The 20,146-nt window shown below is 42.0% G+C and overlaps 1 protein-coding gene across 2 annotated transcripts in view; it reads left to right on the top strand.

Moving 5' to 3' along the window:
- Positions 1-19,769, top strand: part of LOC138521570 (keratin, type I cytoskeletal 19-like) — a 58,703-nt gene extending 38,934 nt beyond the window's left edge. For both annotated transcript variants that reach the window (XM_069634513.1, XM_069634514.1), the window contains 4 exons: positions 29-154; positions 1,096-1,316; positions 14,624-14,652; positions 16,442-19,769. In XM_069634513.1, the coding sequence (XP_069490614.1) occupies positions 29-154; positions 1,096-1,316; positions 14,624-14,652; positions 16,442-17,301 (1,236 nt within the window). In that variant the 3' untranslated portion in view covers positions 17,302-19,769. The remainder of the gene's footprint in view (positions 1-28; positions 155-1,095; positions 1,317-14,623; positions 14,653-16,441) is intronic.
- The last annotated feature ends 377 nt before the right edge of the window (positions 19,770-20,146 follow it).

Genomic DNA, 20,146 nt, shown 5'->3' on the forward strand with positions numbered 1-20,146 from the left:
ACGTTCATCATTCCTTTGTGTTCTACAGAGCGAGGAGTTGAAGAAGGAGGTAGCCGTCCACACTGAAACCACCCAGACTTCTAAAAGTGAGGTCACTGAACTTAGGAGCCTACTCCAGGCACTGGAAATAGAGCTGCAGTCTACTCTGAGCATGGTAAGACCAGCGATCAGCTTCTTCATGGTAGGTGGTGGGGGATCCTCCTAACCTAAAGGATGATTCGGCCGGACTGTGTGCAGATGGATGGAGTGCACGCTTTATTTACTTTGTACTCAACTGGAGATACCCAGGCATTTACATATTATTTACAAAGGGGGGCTGTTCCGTATGTGTGTGTAAGAGGTACCAATGGATTTCTAATGTCTGCCACGTGGACCCTAACGATACAGTCCACCCCCCCTTTTTTTTTCTTTTTTTTCCCCCTCTGCACTTATCAGACAGACCCTGTCTGCTGCCTTAAACCTAGCACTTGCCACTTTCTGGCTGCACTACCACTGTTTGTTTCCTCCTATTATTAATTAATTTTTTATTATGTATCTGTTTCTCCTTTGCTCCGCACTTTCCACTTCTCCGCCCTTCCATGTACTTTTCCCCTTTCCTTCTCCCATGCACTTGCACGTTCTCAATGTCACTGTGCATAGTAAGATTGTTGTATTGTTCTCCCTTGTTCCCCTCCCTTGCCTTGTCACGCTTTAAAACACTTGTGTACGAGCGCGATACAAATAAAATATATATATCAATATCAATAGACTGCTGTGCACTTAGCTGATGTCAGTTTTTAAGATGTATTTATAGTGCTGCAAAATGCCAGCATTACGTCCACTTGGCAACCGAGCCAAGGAAAGTTCCCAAGATTACTGTTTGCACATTAGGTTTCCCTTACCCAACCCCCATTTATGCCCCTGCCCCTTCTGTTCTTGTAAAGGAGGAAGAAATTGCTTATACCATTTGTAGCATCTTCAGAATGGCATTCTGTTACAAGAAAATTCAATGAGCACGTTGCCTGATATTGCCATCACATGCATATGTGACTGGAAATTGCATCAGCCCCATATTTCCATCTGCAATTCATAGCATGTACCTGTCTTAAATTACAGAAAAACTCCACAGAAGGTATACTGGCTGAGACCAAGGCACACTATGGGTCAGAGCTGGAGAAGCTGCAAGGGGCCATCAACCGCCTGGAGGCTGAACTGGCCGGAGTGCGCTCCGATATGGAGCATCATGCCGGGGAGTACCAGCAGCTGCTGGGTGTAAAGATGAGGCTGGAGCAGGAGATTGCCACTTACCGCCGTCTCCTGGAAGGTGAAGGCATCAGGTAACAAAGCCCCTCTCTCTTCATGTCAGCCCAAGGTCCCATGGCCAAACTATGATCTCATACTTTATGGAAGCACACAAACCATATAGGCAGATATCCACAAGCACCTTCACTGCATGGAATCAGATTATAATCCCTAATAGTTAGAACAACAAAGCTCCCACACCTAAATTAGGTTTATGGCATGTAGTTCACTGGATGAATTAGGGATCCACACATTAGTGTACGACAATTCAAACAAAGACAAGTAGAAGTTCAAGGAAAATACAACCTGACTTCATAGAACAATATTAAAATAACATAAACAGTTTTTAATAAATAGATTTGTTAAAATCATCACATAAAACATAAAGTGTCCAGTGCTCTAAAGTGCATAGCGATGTTCGTCACATCAATACTAATGTGCAAAATGTGCTTCAATTGTACAAAAAACGCAATTTCACAGTATCTCTCCTTTAGAGATCTCAATTCAAATGTGCATAAAAATATGAACAGCTTTCAGTTATTCAAGTCTCCATTTTTACAATAGGATTGAACCACTTGATATTACAATAGGTGATACTGTTTTGTTGACAATGAGTACCTCCTGTCTAGATGTCTGGGTTAGTCAATACCTGAGTTTCACCTATTCAAGATTCTTAAGCTTTTATTGATGCTTTATATTAGTATCTCAAGTTTCCCAACATGTTTCGTTCCTCTAGTGGTTAGAATTACTATAAGGAACTTCTTCAGGGGTATAGATACACCGGGGCGTAACAACGCCTTAAACCGGTCTTGCAGTGGTCTCTAAGGAAGAACTTGACAAGTTGACGTTGTCGTAGCAGTGCGGATGGTGGTTTGTTGATTCCCAAATTGCAATTCTATTGCGCAATTATCTTCACCCTTATGGTTTCAATCCCAAAGGGAATATCCAGGCCAAACCTTAAAGAAACACAGACCACACCTTATTAATACATGTGGTCTCTAAAATACATCAATAATATTAACAATATTGTGATGTATTAGGAGATGCTTACCGTATCTTAGTGTCATTAAGACCACTCCTCAAAGGCTGTTTGAATGTTCAATGTCAGGGCCTTATGAAGCCCTGTAGATAAACAAAATACAGGACAAATAGTCCCATCGTCTCTCGTCGCAAAATATAGGCTGGCTCTCTAATAGTGTCAAAGTAAAGTTTACTGGGAGCGTAAATGGAAGAAAATGACAAAAAAGTCTCAGAGTTAACAGACTTACTTGTGGCTGGCAGCTCACAACTCCATAGTACGAAGTCATAGTCAGTTAGTGCTCTTATTAATCACAAGTCACAAAGGTATGGCTGGTAGATGAGTCCTAAAACAACAGACTTTAATTAGCACTGTGTTGGAATACAACAGAGCTCAAGAAAAAGTCCCAAGCAAAAGAAGGCTGTTTGCTCAAAACATGTAAAGATTAAGAACAGTCTGAATTCAATATTGCTGCGCGGGATATGTCCCTACGTAGAATATGTGGGCTACATCCATTATTATTCAGCTAAATTATTCAAAGGCACACGATCTTGAGGGGCAAAATGCGAGGTATTAGTCTCGCGGAACCGTCTGGTGGATGTAGTAACAATAACAATGCTAGCTGTAAAGAGCGTATCATAAACGTTCAAATAGTGCACTAATGGACATATGTTCATTGTTGCGCCTGGTTCAACCAGATACCTGCGTAGGCGTTATGACAATACTTGGCATAATCTTACCTAATTCGGGCGAGCTTTGCAGACGCTGGGTTCGTCTGACTGCTAGAGCTGTCAGTTGGACGCCGTGTGAGCAACCGTTGCTACGGTAACTCAATCGTATTGAGCACGACGGCGAGCGTGACTACGCATGCGTGGAGGATGGTACACTCGTCATCAGATAGAATGTTGACGAGCACCATGTACGTGTTACCCTCTTAAAAATATTGAAATTTATGGTGAGTAATCCTATTCTAAAAAAGAGGGATTTTTTTGTGTGTAAGGAAAGTAGAAACAAAGTAAAAAATGGCTTCTGATAACTGGAACTGCATTTGCACTATGGCTCCGTTTGTAGCCTATTTTCCTCATTACTTCATATTGTCGATGTCGTCCCTACGCATGCGCTATCGGAGGTCACACTAGTCACCATTTTGATCAGGGAAAGGAGCAAAGTGCACTTGAAGACACGTCTAGTTGTACCCCTATCCTGTTAAGGAATAAAGTTATCGAACTGTAACATGCGTGGAGGAGTATTATTAAAAAGACATGTACCGGCTCAATTGGGATCAAATCGAGCTATAAATAAAATAAATTCACTAATGTCTTCGCAAATTCCTGTCTAAATTAGATGCAACCAAATTCTAAAAGTAGAGACTATCTGATATCATACTCAATGGTTACACTAGATCTTTGATGGAGTATTAGGAATATGTTGTGCATTAGTATATACTATTGGTTAACAAGGGAAATGGCTCCATACTGATACCTGTAGAGAAGTTACTTGTATTAGTTGATAAATACACTCCAGTCGATATTTTCATTTAATCCTAAGGGGTAACTTTTGGTCAAAAAAATCATTTTTTGCTCTTGTATACTCAGAGTACGCTTATCAATATTAGAGTCATGGGTTTCGGCAATTTTCATCACAACTGTCCATCTCAATTCTTCTGGTTTGTGTCCAAGGCTTGTAAGGACTCGCTGTTCCCATCTTTTGTTTAGGCCCATGTCAATTTCTTTTGTCCGTCTGGTTTGTGCACCACACCTACATTGGCCACATGGACTATGGCCAGTAGTTTTTGGGAGCCCCCATTGCTCTGTAATGGTAGTTTGTGTGGTGGGTTTTCTAAATACATCATTCCTAGTAGTAAGTTCCTTTAAGTTCTTGCTTCTTCGGAAAGCGCATTTCGGTGCTCTTAGGGTACACTCACCCTTCTCTAGCACATGCCAATTGTGTCTTATAATCTTCGTGATTTCATTTGATAATGTACTGTATGTACTAACAAACACAATCTTATCATCATTTCCTTTCTTGTCTTTGTATTCTAATAGTGCCTCTCTGTTGTTATTGGAAGCTCTCTTGTATGCTGTTTTAATAACTTTTTGGGGTAACCCCTGTCGGCCAGATTACATTTCAGGTTCTCGGCGTCTTGCACAAAATCTTTTTTAGTGCTACTATTTCTCTTAATACGTAAGAATTGTCCAAAGGGTAAGTTTTGTCTGGTATGTTTCGGATGGGAACTCGAATAGAGTAATAAAGAATTTTTATCAGTCTCTTTGTGGAATGGCTTAACATATAGACCTGATTCATCTTTGTTCACAAGAATTGTCAAATCAAGGAAATTGATTTCATCATTGCTTATGGTTTTAGTAAATTTCAAAAAAGGATTTTGTGCATTCAACCATAGTACAAATGAATCAAAAGTCAATAAATCACTTGTCCAGATCAATAGGATGTCATCTATGAATCTTTTCCATAATTTGATGTGTTTCCTATAATCCCTAATAGTCCTTGTAGTCCCATTTTTACATTTTGACTGATTATTTGGATATCATTCGTAGTTAGTTTCTTGCAGCCGGCCTTCATATGACAATTATATACTGAGTTAATACAACTGAACAACGAAGAAAGGCACATAGGCATACCATTCACCCTATTTTTCCAATTAGCTAATAATAGATTACATTAACGTTCTTAAAACATAATGAAAATAAGAAGTTACAAGAAATGTGAGAACCTCATTGCTTCCCACATTTTTAGCATCTAAAAATGTGATGTTCGATGTTAAGGGACTTTTCAAATGTGTTAACTTCGTATAGGAGTCCTTTTTCCTCTAGACATCTCCACAATTGCATACTTTGCTTGTAAATGTAATGTAGAAGTATCCAGCATTTTAAACTACTTTGATTTATGGAAATGGACAGCTAAACTAAACTTTCTGATGACCAGTTCGGCAAAGGACTGCTCTATTTTCATTTTTGTAAAAAAAACCAATATGTTTTGATTTTCTTTGAAAGTCACCCATTGATTACCAACATTTTTCCTACAAGGCACAGATCAAAGAGCATATTTTTGCTCTGAAGCCACTCACTTGCCCGCAGAAGAATAATACTAACAAATATGTCCACCTCATGATAAAACCAGGAAGGTTTAAAACCCATGGAAACAGAGGTTACAAACTTATATTCAAGAATATACCAAAACTAAAATTAAAAGTAGGTAAAACAGGCACACAATATACAGGGAACAGTACACAATATATTATTCTAAGTAGTCAGCCTTTTATAATCTAGTGATCACAAATAACACCTATTAGGTGAGCTCTAAATCGTACCAGCAAAATGTTTATGTTCAAAAGAAAAACAAACAATCCACATTTAGGGACTCTGCTTTTATGAAAGTTTCAACTTGTTAACTTATTTATTTAAGAGTTTTAGTATACTAAAATGTTCTAGAGTTATTTTAAGAAGAACTACATGAATTAGTTCCAAAATACACTTTTAAACTCACGCGGTAAGCATTACACTCTTTACAATATCTAAACAGCCTCTTCAACATATTCAAAGACACTCTAACAGCCATTATGAATGTCTTAGGGCCTGATTCACAAAGTGTTTTTTTAATTGATGTAAACCATTAAAAACCCCTTGTGAATCAGGCTGTAATGGGCTAACATTTAAAAAAAATTAAAACTATGTTAAAACCCGAAGACAAGTGTTGAAGTAACTGTAACATTTAAACAAAACTGTAGATGTTTGAAATATGTTTATAATAATCTGAACAGAATATTTTACCTAATTCTGAAATGTGTTTGGCTAACTTCACATAAAAAATCCCCCCCAAAATGTTAGGGCTTTTCAACTAAAAATCCAAATATTTTGAAATAAATCATGCATTTATTATACTAACTCATTTTTTTAAAAATACATGCAATAACTCAAATGTGTTTTGAACTACAACTGGAAATGTTAACAAATGGTAAACAGCATTTTATAAATATTGTAAAATCTTCAAACATGCCAATACTACATTTCAATTACATTCTACTTTTTGAAATGTCTTGCAATTAAAACTTTTTAAAACATTCCCTTCACATATTTTAAACCCATTTCAACAGCTATTTAAATCACAATTCAAACTATATATAATATTATAAAAATGTTTCCGAAATGACACATTCACAATTTTAAAAATGCAGGTTAACTTTAGAATTTGCAAAACACAAAAAATATGAACCACTCTTTTCCTCTCTTCCAACTTGTTAGACAGTCCTAACAATCTTTAGAACTTTCCAACTAACAATCTTGTTTTTTTTTAAATGTAAATTATTTGTCAATTCAATAACTTAGTTTTGCTTCTTAATCCTAAAATCCAAAATGTTTGTAGAACTTCAGAAAAACAATTCAAACATTTGTGCCACCTCTTCTCAACATTACAGAAAATAATATAATTTTACTGTAGCCAGTATTAAAATGTGTGCCATCATTTTACTAAAACATCATGATCTGTTTGCAAGCATTATTGTTCCAAGGAATTCCACATTTTTGATCCAACAGTAAATAAAGTTACATATCCTTTCCGAATGTATGATCAAAATGCTACAATTTCTCCTGTTTCACAAGTACATTTTACAATCAGTATTATAGATTTTCTTTGTCAGCTTGTGACGTTGTCCTTAAATGGGAGAAACCACATGTACAGTAATACATATTGTCTTTTGAATGTATAACCAGGAAGTTCTATTTTATTTAATCCATGTATGGACTTTCCTCTAATGGCAAGGCTGTCATTTGTTGTTACCTAGGAGACGGGGGCTCGAGCGGAGGAGGGAGAAAAGGACGGTTACGCATGGGCGTATTGAGGAGGGGTTCGCTTGAAGGAACAGCTGTTGGCTCCGGCCTGGAAGTTATAATAACGATACGAAGTTGCGCCGTTGCGCAGGTTGCCGAGTTTTGGTTTGATCTACGTTTTTTTTTATATAAAGCGATTGTGATCGCGGACTTGGCCAAGAGAGGCACCATCCCCGAATTAACGAAGGAGCCGAGTCTGGAGGGCCGAAGCTGATCGTGGACGTGGCTGAGGCGAGCGGCAGGGGACGCCGGTATCCTGGAGAAGTTCGATGCAACGACCGTAGTCGCTGACTTTGCCGAGAGAGGCACTCTCTCAGATCCAACGAAGGCGTCGTATCCGGAGGGCAGACGCTGATCGAGGAGGTGACCGCGACGGGAGAGATCGTACGCCGTTGTCTTGGAGGAACCGTGCAGAACCGGCTACGAGTCGTAAGAAGGGGATGACGGATCGCAGAGGTCCTCGCCTACAGGGAGCGGTAGGACGAGAATAAGTAAGTCCAGAAAGAACTGCATGAGAGCTGTGATGTTAGTGACAAACTTCGGAGGAGGGGAAGCATTATAGACTGCTGGGAACCACCGATAAGGACACAACTGTAGTTAATGGATATTTTAAGGAGCAGATTGCCTAATAAAGTTTAGGATACGGAGCTGTATAAATAAGCAGCGAATTGCAGAATTATCTTACGAACATATTGATGCATAAAAACCACGTAAGAAGGGAGTCTCAAAGGTGTTTTTAGCACCTCCAATGAACTGGAACAACTATGGAGGAGTAGTTGCAGAGACTCAACATCGATGTGTTAGGAACCAGGTCTACCAATATTAGCGTCTCCAAAAATATCTGCAGAAGTGTGAGAGGAGAAGTTTGATTAATCGAGGAAAACAAATATAGGAGTACTCTGCGAGAAAAGAGACTAGAAGTAACAACATCCCCAAAGGAAAAGTCAAAGTAGAAAAGAGACACAACTTACCTGGGAGCAGAGGAGAAAACCGCATTGGAACAAAGCTGTCCAGATCCAACAGTGAAAACGTATCCTTTTCACGTAAACGATTTCTGAAAGAAAAGAGGAAACCATTGTTAATAAAGTTAGTTGGGTTCTCGTTGAATTCCATACAAACCATTTGTTGTCTCAGTTCTTAAATTTATACAGTATTGAAGCCAGGTCATCACAGATTGGTGTCAGAAGTGGGATACAGAGAACGCAATGGAGGAACTTATCAAGACCCTAAGTGAGGGACAACAAATGTTACAGCAGGCCTTGCAAATGCAGAATCAACAGGCCCAAGCAGACAGACTAGCTTTTCAACAAGCTTTACAAATGCAGCAAGCACAATTATTAGAGGTTACTAATGCTAGGAACAACCCTCAAGTACCTACAACTGTCTTGCAAAAATACGCGACTGGGGAGGATCCGACCCATTTTTTTGTGAACTTCGAGAGAGTAGCTAGGAACGCCCAATGGCCAGCCGAGAGGTGGTGCCATTACATTGCACCATTAATGACCGGAGAAATGCAGTCAGCCTATCAGGCCGCCAACCCAACGGGAGATACCCTATACAGAGATATGAAGAAAGTGGTGTTGGAACGAATGGGGCACGATGAGGAAATGTACCGAATCAAGTTTAGGGAAGTCAAATTGACTGGAGAGGAAACACCCAGACAATTATTTTATAGAGTGAAGGAACTGGCGGAGAAATGGTTACAACCTAGTCTGTCCACTACAAATGAAATAACAGAAAAAGTGATCTTGGAACAGTTCATTGAGGCCCTTCCCGGTCCTGTGCAGAGATGGGTCAAACAACATCATCGACTGTCTCTCCGGGAAGCGGTAGATGTGGCCTCCGCTTATCAGAAAGCGGGTCAAGGAAGGTTGGTATCCTATACGACAACGTATAAAGCGCATACCAACACCAATAAAGCTGGGTCTCAACCAAGATGGCCCCACTCCATGCTGAGGAAGCCAGAAGGAGAAGTGGCACGGTCCAGACCCAACAGTGAGGGACCAATAAATTATCGTCCCTCCACCACAACCGTTCGAGGACCCCAATGTTTTGACTGCGGAGACTGGGGCCACCTTGCTAGATTTTGCCCGAAGAAGCCAAGAACAGAACCAATGGATGTGGGGGTCTTCGACTCCATCAAAGAAAGTGAATACAATGAACAAGCACCTGGAAGGCAGTCACAATACTTATACACCTGCGAGGCTGAGGTGGATGGAAAACCTACAACTGCCCTAGTCGACTCGGGAAGCCTTCAGACTGCTGTGACGTCAGAATTGGTAGGTGAAAGTTATAATTCCTCAGGGGAGATCCAAGTTCGCTGTGTACATGGGGATGTAAAGGCTTATCCATCAAAGTATATACAGATCAAATTGGGGGGGGAGGAATTGGGAGTAAAAGCAGCCGTACTACCCTCTTTACCAAAACCTTTGCTAGTTGGATCAGACGTACCTGAATTCCCTAAGCTAATACATGCAATTGAGAAGAGCTGGTGGGAAGAGGCCCCTTTCAGGGAAGAAGAAATATACAAACCCGCCTGTAAGCAACCAAAGAGCAAGAAAATGAAGAGAATTCAGAAAAAGGAATGGAAGGAGAAAAATATGCTCCCGTTAGCCGTTGATTGGAAGCTAGAAGAGGATGGAGATAGTTTCAGATCGGCTCAAGCGCTGGATCCATTACTGCAGTATGCTCGGGAACGAACGACAGACGATCCTGCGGGACAAGGTCCACGTTTCATAAAAGAGAAGGGGTTACTATACCGAGTGAGTAAGTCCAGGAGTGGAGATGAGTTGAAACAACTTCTAGTTCCAAGAAAATATTACCAAACAGTCTTGGAAATAGCTCACCTACAAGTTGGTGAAGGCCATCTCGGAACGGAAAAGACAACGAAAAAAATTTTGGATAGATTTTACTGGCCAGGCGTATACCAACAAGTGGTTAGGTTTTGTCAATCCTGCGAAGACTGTCAGAAGAAAAATAGAGCTAATATAAAGAAAGCACCCTTGCAACCAATGCCACTGGTTCTAGAACCTTTCAGTCGGATTGGACTTGATATTGTCGGTCCGATCGACCCCACAAGAAGAGGCCATAAGTATATCCTCGTTGTGGTAGACTATGCCACTAGATATCCAGAAGCGTTTCCGTTAAAGGCCACCAATACGCAACAGATATGTGATGTATTGATTCCTTTTATTGGGCGAGTGGGGATCCCAAGAGAAATCGTAACAGACTGAGGGTCGAACTTTATGTCTAATGTCTTGAAGCAAGTCTGTGAGATATTAAAAATTGGACATCTAAAAACAGCGGTATACCATCCCCAGACGGATGGGTTAGTTGAGCGCTACAACCAGACTATTAAACAGATGCTAAAGAAGACAACTTCACCAGGAAACGGAGACTGGGACAGAATGTTACCATGGATATTAATGACTCTAAGAAACACACCCCAGTCATCAACAGGGTTTTCGCCTTTCGAGTTATTGTTCGGAAGATCAGTAAGAACTTTATTAGACATTCTGAAAGAAAATTGGGAGGAACAACCAGATCAGGAGTTGACGTTAACGGAATACGCATCCCAGTTACAAGATAGAATCGAGAAGCTACAAGATATAGCTAGAAACAACCTTCTTCAAGCTCAAGTGAAACAAGAAAGATATTATAACCAAAAGGCCCAGTTACGTACGTTCAAAGCAGGGGATCAAGTACTAGTGCTGATGCCTACCTCAGACAATAAGATGTTGGCCAGCTGGAAAGGACCTTTTGAAATCCAGGAAGTACTGGGACCTTTAACGTATAAGGTGAAACAGCCAGGTAGTAGACTGACTTGTCAGACCTATCATGTCAATCTATTGAAAAAGTGGATAAACCCAGTGCGAACCATGGCAATAATTACCAGTGAAGCCCCACCAGAAGAAAACTTCCCACAGGTTAAGGAAAAGTTCGGTGTGGAAAGCTTAAACATTAACCCGGAACTGTCTTTCCTACAAAAATCTGATCTGTCTTCCCTCTTACAAGACTTCACAGAGATATTCTCATCCCTACCAGGAAGAACCAAATTGACTTACCATCGAATCGATACTAAACCTGGATCTCTAATAAGACTCAGACCCTATAGAATACCTGAATCAAAAATAAACACCATTAACCAGGAAGTACAGGAGATGTTAGATTTGGGTATCATTGAGCCATCCCATAGTGATTGGAGTTCACCGGTGGTCTTGGTACCAAAGCAAGATGGCAGTGTAAGGTTCTGCATGGACTTCCGAAAACTGAACGAAATTTCTAAGTTCGATGCTTATCCCATGCCACGCATAGAAGATTTATTGAATAATCTAGGAAAGGCCAGATTCTTAACCACCATTGATCTAACCAAAGGCTTTTGGCAGATACCCTTATCGCCGACAGATAAAGAGAAGACAGCATTTGCGACACCTACCGGCCTATACCAGTTCACGGTATTACCTTTTGGGTTACATGGAGCACCTGCGACATTTCAGAGATTGATGAATTATCTCATAAAGGGTCATGAAAGTTATGTTGGTGCATATCTTGATGACATTATTATCTATAGTCATTCATGGCAAGAACATCTAGTGCATCTAAGAAATATACTTTCGACTCTGCAAGAAGCTGGGTTACACATAAACCCTAAGAAGACACATGTAGCAACCTTTCATACTAAATATTTGGGATACTATGTGGGTCAGGGAATGATTAGACCACAAGAAGAAAAAGTGAAGGCTATAAAGCAGTTGAAATTCCCCGAAAGTCCAAAACAAGTACGGGCATTTCTAGGATTTGTGGGGTATTACAGACGGTTTACCCCGCATTTTTCTACTCTAGCCGCGCCTCTAACAGATCTGTTGAAGAAACCCACGATACCTAAGAGAAGTTGGGAAACAATCGAAACCAGAAAAGCCTTTGATCTTCTAAAGGAGGCTCTCACCGAAAGGGCTGTCTTGCAATGTCCAGATTTTAAATCTCCATTTACTCTTCAGACTGATGCTTCAGGAACAGGACTCGGGGCAGTGCTTCTTCAGAATCACGGCGAGGGGGAGAGACCTATACTGTTCATCAGTAGGAAACTGTTACCACATGAGTTAAGTTACCCGACCATAGAGAAGGAGTGTCTGGCCGTCAAGTGGGCCATTGAAGCACTCAGGTACTACCTGCTGGGTCGAGAGTTTACGCTGATTACGGATCACGCTCCCTTGGTCTGGTTAGCCCGTAATAAAGACTCAAATCAGAGGGTTCTAAGATGGTTCCTTTCCCTCCAGCCCTTCTCCTTTAATACTATTCATAGACCTGGAAAGATGCTGGCACAAGCTGATTATTTGTCCAGAGCAGAAACCCTTCCCGAACGTAAGGGTTTAGTAGAGGGGGTGTGACGTTGTCCTTAAATGGGAGAAACCACATGTACAGTAATACATATTGTCTTTTGAATGTATAACCAGGAAGTTCTATTTTATTTAATCCATGTATGGACTTTCCTCTAATGGCAAGGCTGTCATTTGTTGTTACCTAGGAGACGGGGGCTCGAGCGGAGGAGGGAGAAAAGGACGGTTACGCATGGGCGTATTGAGGAGGGGTTCGCTTGAAGGAACAGCTGTTGGCTCCGGCCTGGAAGTTATAATAACGATACGAAGTTGCGCCGTTGCGCAGGTTGCTGAGTTTTGGTTTGATCTACGTTTTTTTTTATATAAAGCGATTGTGATCGCGGACTTGGCCAAGAGAGGCACCATCCCCGAATTAACGAAGGAGCCGAGTCTGGAGGGCCGAAGCTGATCGTGGACGTGGCTGAGGCGAGCGGCAGGGGATGCCGGTATCCTGGAGAAGCTCGATGCAACGACCGTAGTCGCTGACTTTGCCGAGAGAGGCACTCTCTCAGATCCAACGAAGGCGTCGTATCCGGAGGGCAGACGCTGATCGAGGAGGTGACTGCGACGGGAGAGATCGTACGCCGTTGTCTTGGAGGAACCGTGCAGAACCGGCTACGAGTCGTAAGAAGGGGATGACGGATCGCAGAGGTCCTCGCCTACAGGGAGCGGTAGGACGAGAATAAGTAAGTCCAGAAAGAACTGCATGAGAGCTGTGATGTTAGTGACAAACTTCGGAGGAGGGGAAGCATTATAGACTGCTGGGAACCACCGATAAGGACACAACTGTAGTTAATGGATATTTTAAGGAGCAGATTGCCTAATAAAGTTTAGGATACGGAGCTGTATAAATAAGCAGCGAATTGCAGAATTATCTTACGAACATATTGATGCATAAAAACCACGTAAGAAGGGAGTCTCAAAGGTGTTTTTAGCACCTCCAATGAACTGGAACACCTATGGAGGAGTAGTTGCAGAGACTCAACATCGATGTGTTAGGAACCAGGTCTACCAATATTAGCGTCTCCAAAAATATCTGCAGAAGTGTGAGAGGAGAAGTTTGACTAATCGAGGAAAACAAATATAGGAGTACTCTGCGAGAAAAGAGACTAGAAGTAACAACATCCCCAAAGGAAAAGTCAAAGTAGAAAAGAGACACAACTTACCTGGGAGCAGAGGAGAAAACCGCATTGGAACAAAGCTGTCCAGATCCAACAGTGAAAACGTATCCTTTTCACGTAAACGATTTCTGAAAGAAAAGAGGAAACCATTGTTAATAAAGTTAGTTGGGTTCTCGTTGAATTCCATACAAACCATTTGTTGTCTCAGTTCTTAAATTTATACAGTATTGAAGCCAGGTCATCACACAGCTCATAAAAGGTATAAGAATTTTCACTTTAATTTTGATTTTTTTTTTTACAATGTATATGAAATATGTATATAATTATCAATTTCATGGCCCCATATACACATTGATTGTATGTAGGTTTGAAACAATTGCACCAAAGGTCTGAAGTGATTTTGACTGAATTATGTATATATTACACTTTATTGGTAAACTATGACTAATACCCATTCAACCGACATTTTTCACCTTACAGAAATTTGCAAATCAGATTACCAGAAGAGCAAATTGATTTGTTAAAATTCATTTTACTTGCAATAAAAATGAATTGTCTTATAAAAATTCATCAATTTTTGACAACCATTAAAATATTAATGAAAAGGTTAACCTTTTTTGTCACAAACACATATTGATCCATTAACAAAGAAGTGATGCTTTAAAACCACATACATGCTTCAAAAGACAAATGCATGTTTTTCTTGTATTAATTGTTGTATACCATGGCCTTTTGTGCACAGACATGCACAGGCTTTACATTAGAAAAAATTGAACATAGAAAGAATGAAAATAGGGTTAGGGGTATGGTATGGTATTGTTTATTTGTAAAGTGCCTATACACAAAGCAAGAGTTTCAAAGTGCTCAAAAGGTTTAAGGGCAGGGGATGTTTTACCAAATGGAGGTGAGGAAGAGAAGGCGGTAGAGAAATTAATAATGGAAACAGGATAAAACACATTTGTTCTGTCTCTGTTTGTTTTGCAGCTCTTTATTCAGTGAAAAGACAGAAGCAGGTGAGTCGACATCATTTTAATACTGAATCGAAGAGTTCAATGCTGACTCAGAAGTTGAGTTGTGTTAGGGGGCAGGAGAGGAAAGTGTGCACTCATGCCTGACTAACCAACCCCTATGTACACTGCAACTCTCTATGCTTTGGCTATCAGTGTGAGTCATCCTTTAGTCCAGATACTTTGCACTGTTGAATTTGTGCATCAGGGCAGGGCTCCTTGTTTGCATATCAAACCGTGCCTCTATTATTGTCAACGCCCACAAGGCCAGAGAAGGTTCTCATATACATATGCTGTAGGGATTTGAAAACACTGTAATGAAGAGCTTAATGGGCCTTACAGACCAGGTCAGGGGGTCATACACATTCTACTCCTAGTTTTTGCATTCCACTCTATGTTGCATTTGTTTCCAAAGAAAGGCCATTAGGTGGTATAATGGCGTGGTTTCCTATATGTGACATAGCAGGCACAGCTACTTTCTGATCTCAATCCATAAACTGTATCTGATACAAAAGGATGTCTGATTGGATTTCAGGCAGTCAACTTATATAATTTAATAATGTCAAATTCCCTTTCATTGGCCAATTGACACTTAGTTGTGTCTTCTAATCCCATGTTAGTTCATCTATCACTGTTCTTTATATCTTTTCTGAAACATTTCCACCCACCGCCTCCCCCCCCCCCCCACAGTGGATCACTCATTTTGTGGGTGGGGTAAGAGGAATGACCAAGTATTTGGTTCAAGTGTAAACATGGACTTCTTTCTTAAACCTTTGGGGCAGGGAAAGTGAATCATAAACACTGGCTGATTAGACATCAAGGATTTACAAATAAACATGAATTCCCAGGAAAGTGTTGTTTGTCAGAAGACAGTCCATGAACCTCATAAAGAACATTTGCAGACTGCTTGCATTTTAATTCCCATCTTGATTGTTTATGATAACTCTAAATGACAAATATAACCCGTTCATCCGACACAATTATCATCAACATTCAAGCAGCGGCCAACCCTCCCCTTATTTCTTGATTGCCGCTCATTGTTCTGCTTTGTGAGCGGCACGTCCTGGAATCACCAGATTCTGCTAGATGGCACATATCTGGACATACATGTAGAACTCTGTTCCTTAGTTCCTTGAGTCTCAAATTAGAACAATATAAACAGTTGGTCTGTGCACTGTGTGGAGGTGTGTGTTGAGTGACATTTGCTGGCTTGCTATATATTCCTTGATGACTTGTGTAGATATGAATGTCACTCTAGTACAATAGGCCTTCATTCCAATCTTCCCATATCAAGGTCACCTGCAGAAATATATGAGAGCAACTAATCTGTCAGCATTAATGACAGGGTCCTTACACCTGCATTCAGGAGGTCTCTTAACTACCACGCCTAATGTGGGAAAAATGACCTTCACTGGGAAGCTCTGCAAAGACCCCCCTTTTCACTCCAAAGTCCTGTGAATCCTTATCTGAGAAGCGCACCACGCCATTGGTTAATGTATGGTTATTGGCAGTTGTGTATCTGGGGTACAGTAGGGTGCTGGTATTGAGCCAGACCTATACAGGATAGGAAAAATGTTGCTTATTTTCAATGATAGCCTTTCAATATTGTATCTTCCATAGAGTCTAAAATTGGCACCAACAATTCAAGGGTGTTAAGCGGGTATGGGGTGAGTCTAGAAAGAAAGCTTTGGGGAGAGCTACTGTCAAGTTACACTTCCTTTCCTTTATGTAGGTGTGCATGCACGTATTTCATTGTGGTGTTCAATTGCCATGCTGTCCTTTACTTCTCTTTCAGCTGTTAGCAGCACGGTGAGCAGCAGCATCAAGGGTGGCCCGGCTGTGAGTGACCGCACTGATGGCAGTAGCAATGTGAAAAGCAGCACCAAAGGTGGCAGTACCATGAGTGGTAGCCCCACGACCAGTGGCACCACAAGTGGCGGTACAGTGGATGGCAGAAGTGAAAATTCAAACACTGTGAATGGCAGCATCATGAGCGGCAGCATTGGGAATATCAAGGCAGTGAGTGGTAGCACCGAAATCACCAATGCTCAGAGCAGTAACACCGCAACTGGCAGACATGGTTTCTCTATGAATGGCAGCAGTGAGGTTGAAAGCACCATTAGTAGCAGCACCATGAAATTGAATTTTGAGAGCAGCAGCACTGACAGCAGTGGTACTGTAAATGGCAGTATCAATGGTGGCGAGAGAAAGAGCAATGACACTGAAAGTAAAACCAATGTCATTAGTGGCAGTACAAGCAACAGCGATGTAACCATGAGCAGCAGCACTATGAACGGAAACTCAGTGAGTGGTGGCAGTGATAACAGCAACACCAAGAGTAACATCACCTTGAGCGGCAGTACCATGAATGGGAGCACCATGAGGGGCAGCACCACAAGCAACAGTACCACGATTGGCAGTGCCATGAGTGGCAGCAATGGTACCAAGAGTGCTGGTTTTGAGTATGACGATGTTGAGAGTGATGGCAATGAGAGCGATGGCATGGATATTGGTAGCCCCATAGATGGTGATCTTGGGAGCGGCATAACCCGCAGAGCCAGCATCAGGATCAGGAGAGTGAAGACCGTGATCCAAGATTTGATTGATGGCGAGGTGGTCGCCACGAGCGTTGAGGAGAAAGAGGAGCCAATGTAACACACTGTGAGGGGTCTCTCTGAACAGCAAACAAAGAGAGAATGGTGATGTAGGTGTATCCATGTTCACACCTACTCAGGCACAGACACACACACCCATTTGCGCACACTCATGTGACACACACACACTCGAGCGCGCACACACACATGCATGCACATGCATAAACACACACACACGTAGGTGTGTACACACACGCACACGCACACACACACACACGAAACAGAGGTTTGGGAGCAAAGGGGCTGTTGTTTACAGTTTCGTCTGTCGTCAGAAATATTCCTACCCCAATACATTCTGCAAGAGCCTTGTTCAACATTGTCCAGCGCTTTCTTATTTGTCAATGAAATGGAATGTGTTTACACTGCCAACCCTCCAGGGCTGGACACATTTACCCCTTAGCTGGTACGATGCCTCTGTGGGTCACAGACTCCACTGGGGAGCACATTTTAAATTCTGCAAGTCACAGGTTTGCATCCCCGCAGGCCTGACTCTCTCCTTTCATCCTTCTGAGGTCCATAACATCAACAGCTGAAAGCTGCAAGGCAGTGTCAGAAGATGCTACAAGGGAACTCTGCATTACCCCCATGAGGGCACAGCAGGGGGGCATCCACACGCTTCCACAGTCATGGCTATAGCATTCGTGTTGGCGAAGGCCTTCTGAGAAGGAAGGAGGCTTGCTGGCATGGTACAATCTACAGGAACTGCAAAGAGGATAACGTCAGTGCCTCCTCGTGTGCCCACGCCCTCCCCGTTCTCTTCTTCCTGCCCTTCCCCCCTCTTTGCTTCCAGACTCTCTACTGTCTCCTGGACTTCCACATGTGTAATTCCACCGAATCTGCCCATCTCGCCCTGCCTGGCACCGGCCCCATCACTGCCACCGAGAGGTGGACAAGCCACACATGGCTCCGGGGCAAGCCTGTCCAGAACCGAGCCAAAGGAACGTGCGAGCTGAGCCCTCAACACAGTTTATGCGAATCATGCAATATAATATTGTGTACATCACAGAAGTGGGATAATACAAGATGGCACAGTTACTGTCATGATAGTGCATGGCAGAGGTAACCCAAATGTTTGCTTGTGAATATTCTACCCCCTTAAGCTGTTTGCCTTCAGAACCCTTTAGGGACCATTCCAGACTCCCCCCTCTGCTCTTTTGTTTGGTGTTTATTTAAATATTTGATAACTCGGATACAGTCCATGCCTCCTATCCACGCCGCACGGGCATCACTGAGCTTACAAAGACGCCCCAGGCCATGTCAGTGACATGGTCCCCCCTTGATTTCTTACCCGAGTTGCTCTGGTGTCACTGAAAGGGTTCCGTTTCTGAGCGGCCCTCAGCAGTCATTAGACTCGAGAGATATGACAACCACATGACACTGATCTGAAAGGACTCTTTCATTCTTAAACATCTCGGAGAGCTATTTATACTTAGAGCATAGACACAATTAAAGTGACTCTGTAATTTATTTTTTAGATTAGGCTGAGAGGACAGTTCAGGGGCAACACTTTTGTCTTGGAAGCAAGATAACGCAGAGCAACACAGGTTCACAGCAACACAGGTTCGAATCCTGGTCCCAGACTTGGCTCCGGTATTAGACGTGTTATAAAAGATGAACTAACTAATATCATTTCCATTAGACCTTTTAGTTTGAGTATGAGATTTAAAGAGCATTTTCCCACAGTAAAAGCACCTCATTGGCCTATTCTGAATTCTGAACTCTGCAAGTTGCCTAATTTGCAAGGGTCAAATGTACATCTTTAAAACAACAGTGTTGGGTGGGCTCACCAGACGCTAATGTGTTCATTGGCTCCCAAGCCCCACGTGAATGAAGGGGCGGGGGCACAGTTCAGAGTGACTGGGGATAAGTGCTTGTCTTGATGAATTGCAAATTTACAGGAAACTCATTTGTATCCCTTACAAGAGGCTGCAGCTGTTATGTGGGAAAGCAGCAGCACAAAATGCAGAGAGAGGCTGGGCATGATCCTTCCGTGCATTGCAGAGTCTCCAGTGCTGTTTCTGAACAGATGAAAGCAAATGCAAGGGCATTGCATGGCACTTTTGTGGAATCGCATTTCTTATGACAAAAAAAAAAGCGAAATCATCCTTTAGCCCTCAATTTGCACGATGGCGGACAAGGGTTCAAAGTGGCATCTGTGTGCATCGATAGGTCTCCTGCTTTTATTTTCACACAACGGTGGGTGGGTGGGGGGGGAGTGATTAAGAGCCACCTTCCTTCATTTGCATGAAGCACATCCTTTTAAATTGTCTCCAAAGAGTGCAGGGTCTATGTGCACAGCCGGAGCTTCTGCTTTGCTCTTTTTTAATCTCAGGCGTAGCACGGCCTCTATAGAGGGCCAATTGGGATTGGTGTTGATGAAAGTGTATGTTCTTCTGCACACTATATTATAATTACATCGATTGCATTGTTCAACAATTTTTAAAAATAAAAAATCAAAGCTTGAAATTCCATGAGTGATGTCATGCATTTTTTATATGTGGTAACACACATTGAAACAACAACAGCAGCCTCGGCTTGCAGGGGATATGGGGCGGTGGGAGGACAATGGCCAACACATTATAAACCCAGGACTACAAGTCCCAGAATGCAAAGTTAAAACCAGAACTGCACAAGTGTCTCCCAAGTAGGATGGATGGATAGTTGAGGCAAGTGGAGGCGCATTGAAGGGGACCCTGAGGTGAAATCTGTCCAGAAAATGTCTCTCCTCCATGATGAAAGGAGGGGCAAATGGTAGATGAAATGGCCCACGCCGTGCTTCTTCCCACGCTGTTTCGGGAGCACACACAGCTGCTCTCCTTTAAATGCAAAAAACATTAACCAGGTGC

This window comes from Ambystoma mexicanum, chromosome 13 (assembly GCF_040938575.1).
Source record: "Ambystoma mexicanum isolate Mex_15411 chromosome 13, UKY_AmexF1_1, whole genome shotgun sequence".
NCBI lineage: Eukaryota > Metazoa > Chordata > Amphibia > Caudata > Ambystomatidae > Ambystoma > Ambystoma mexicanum.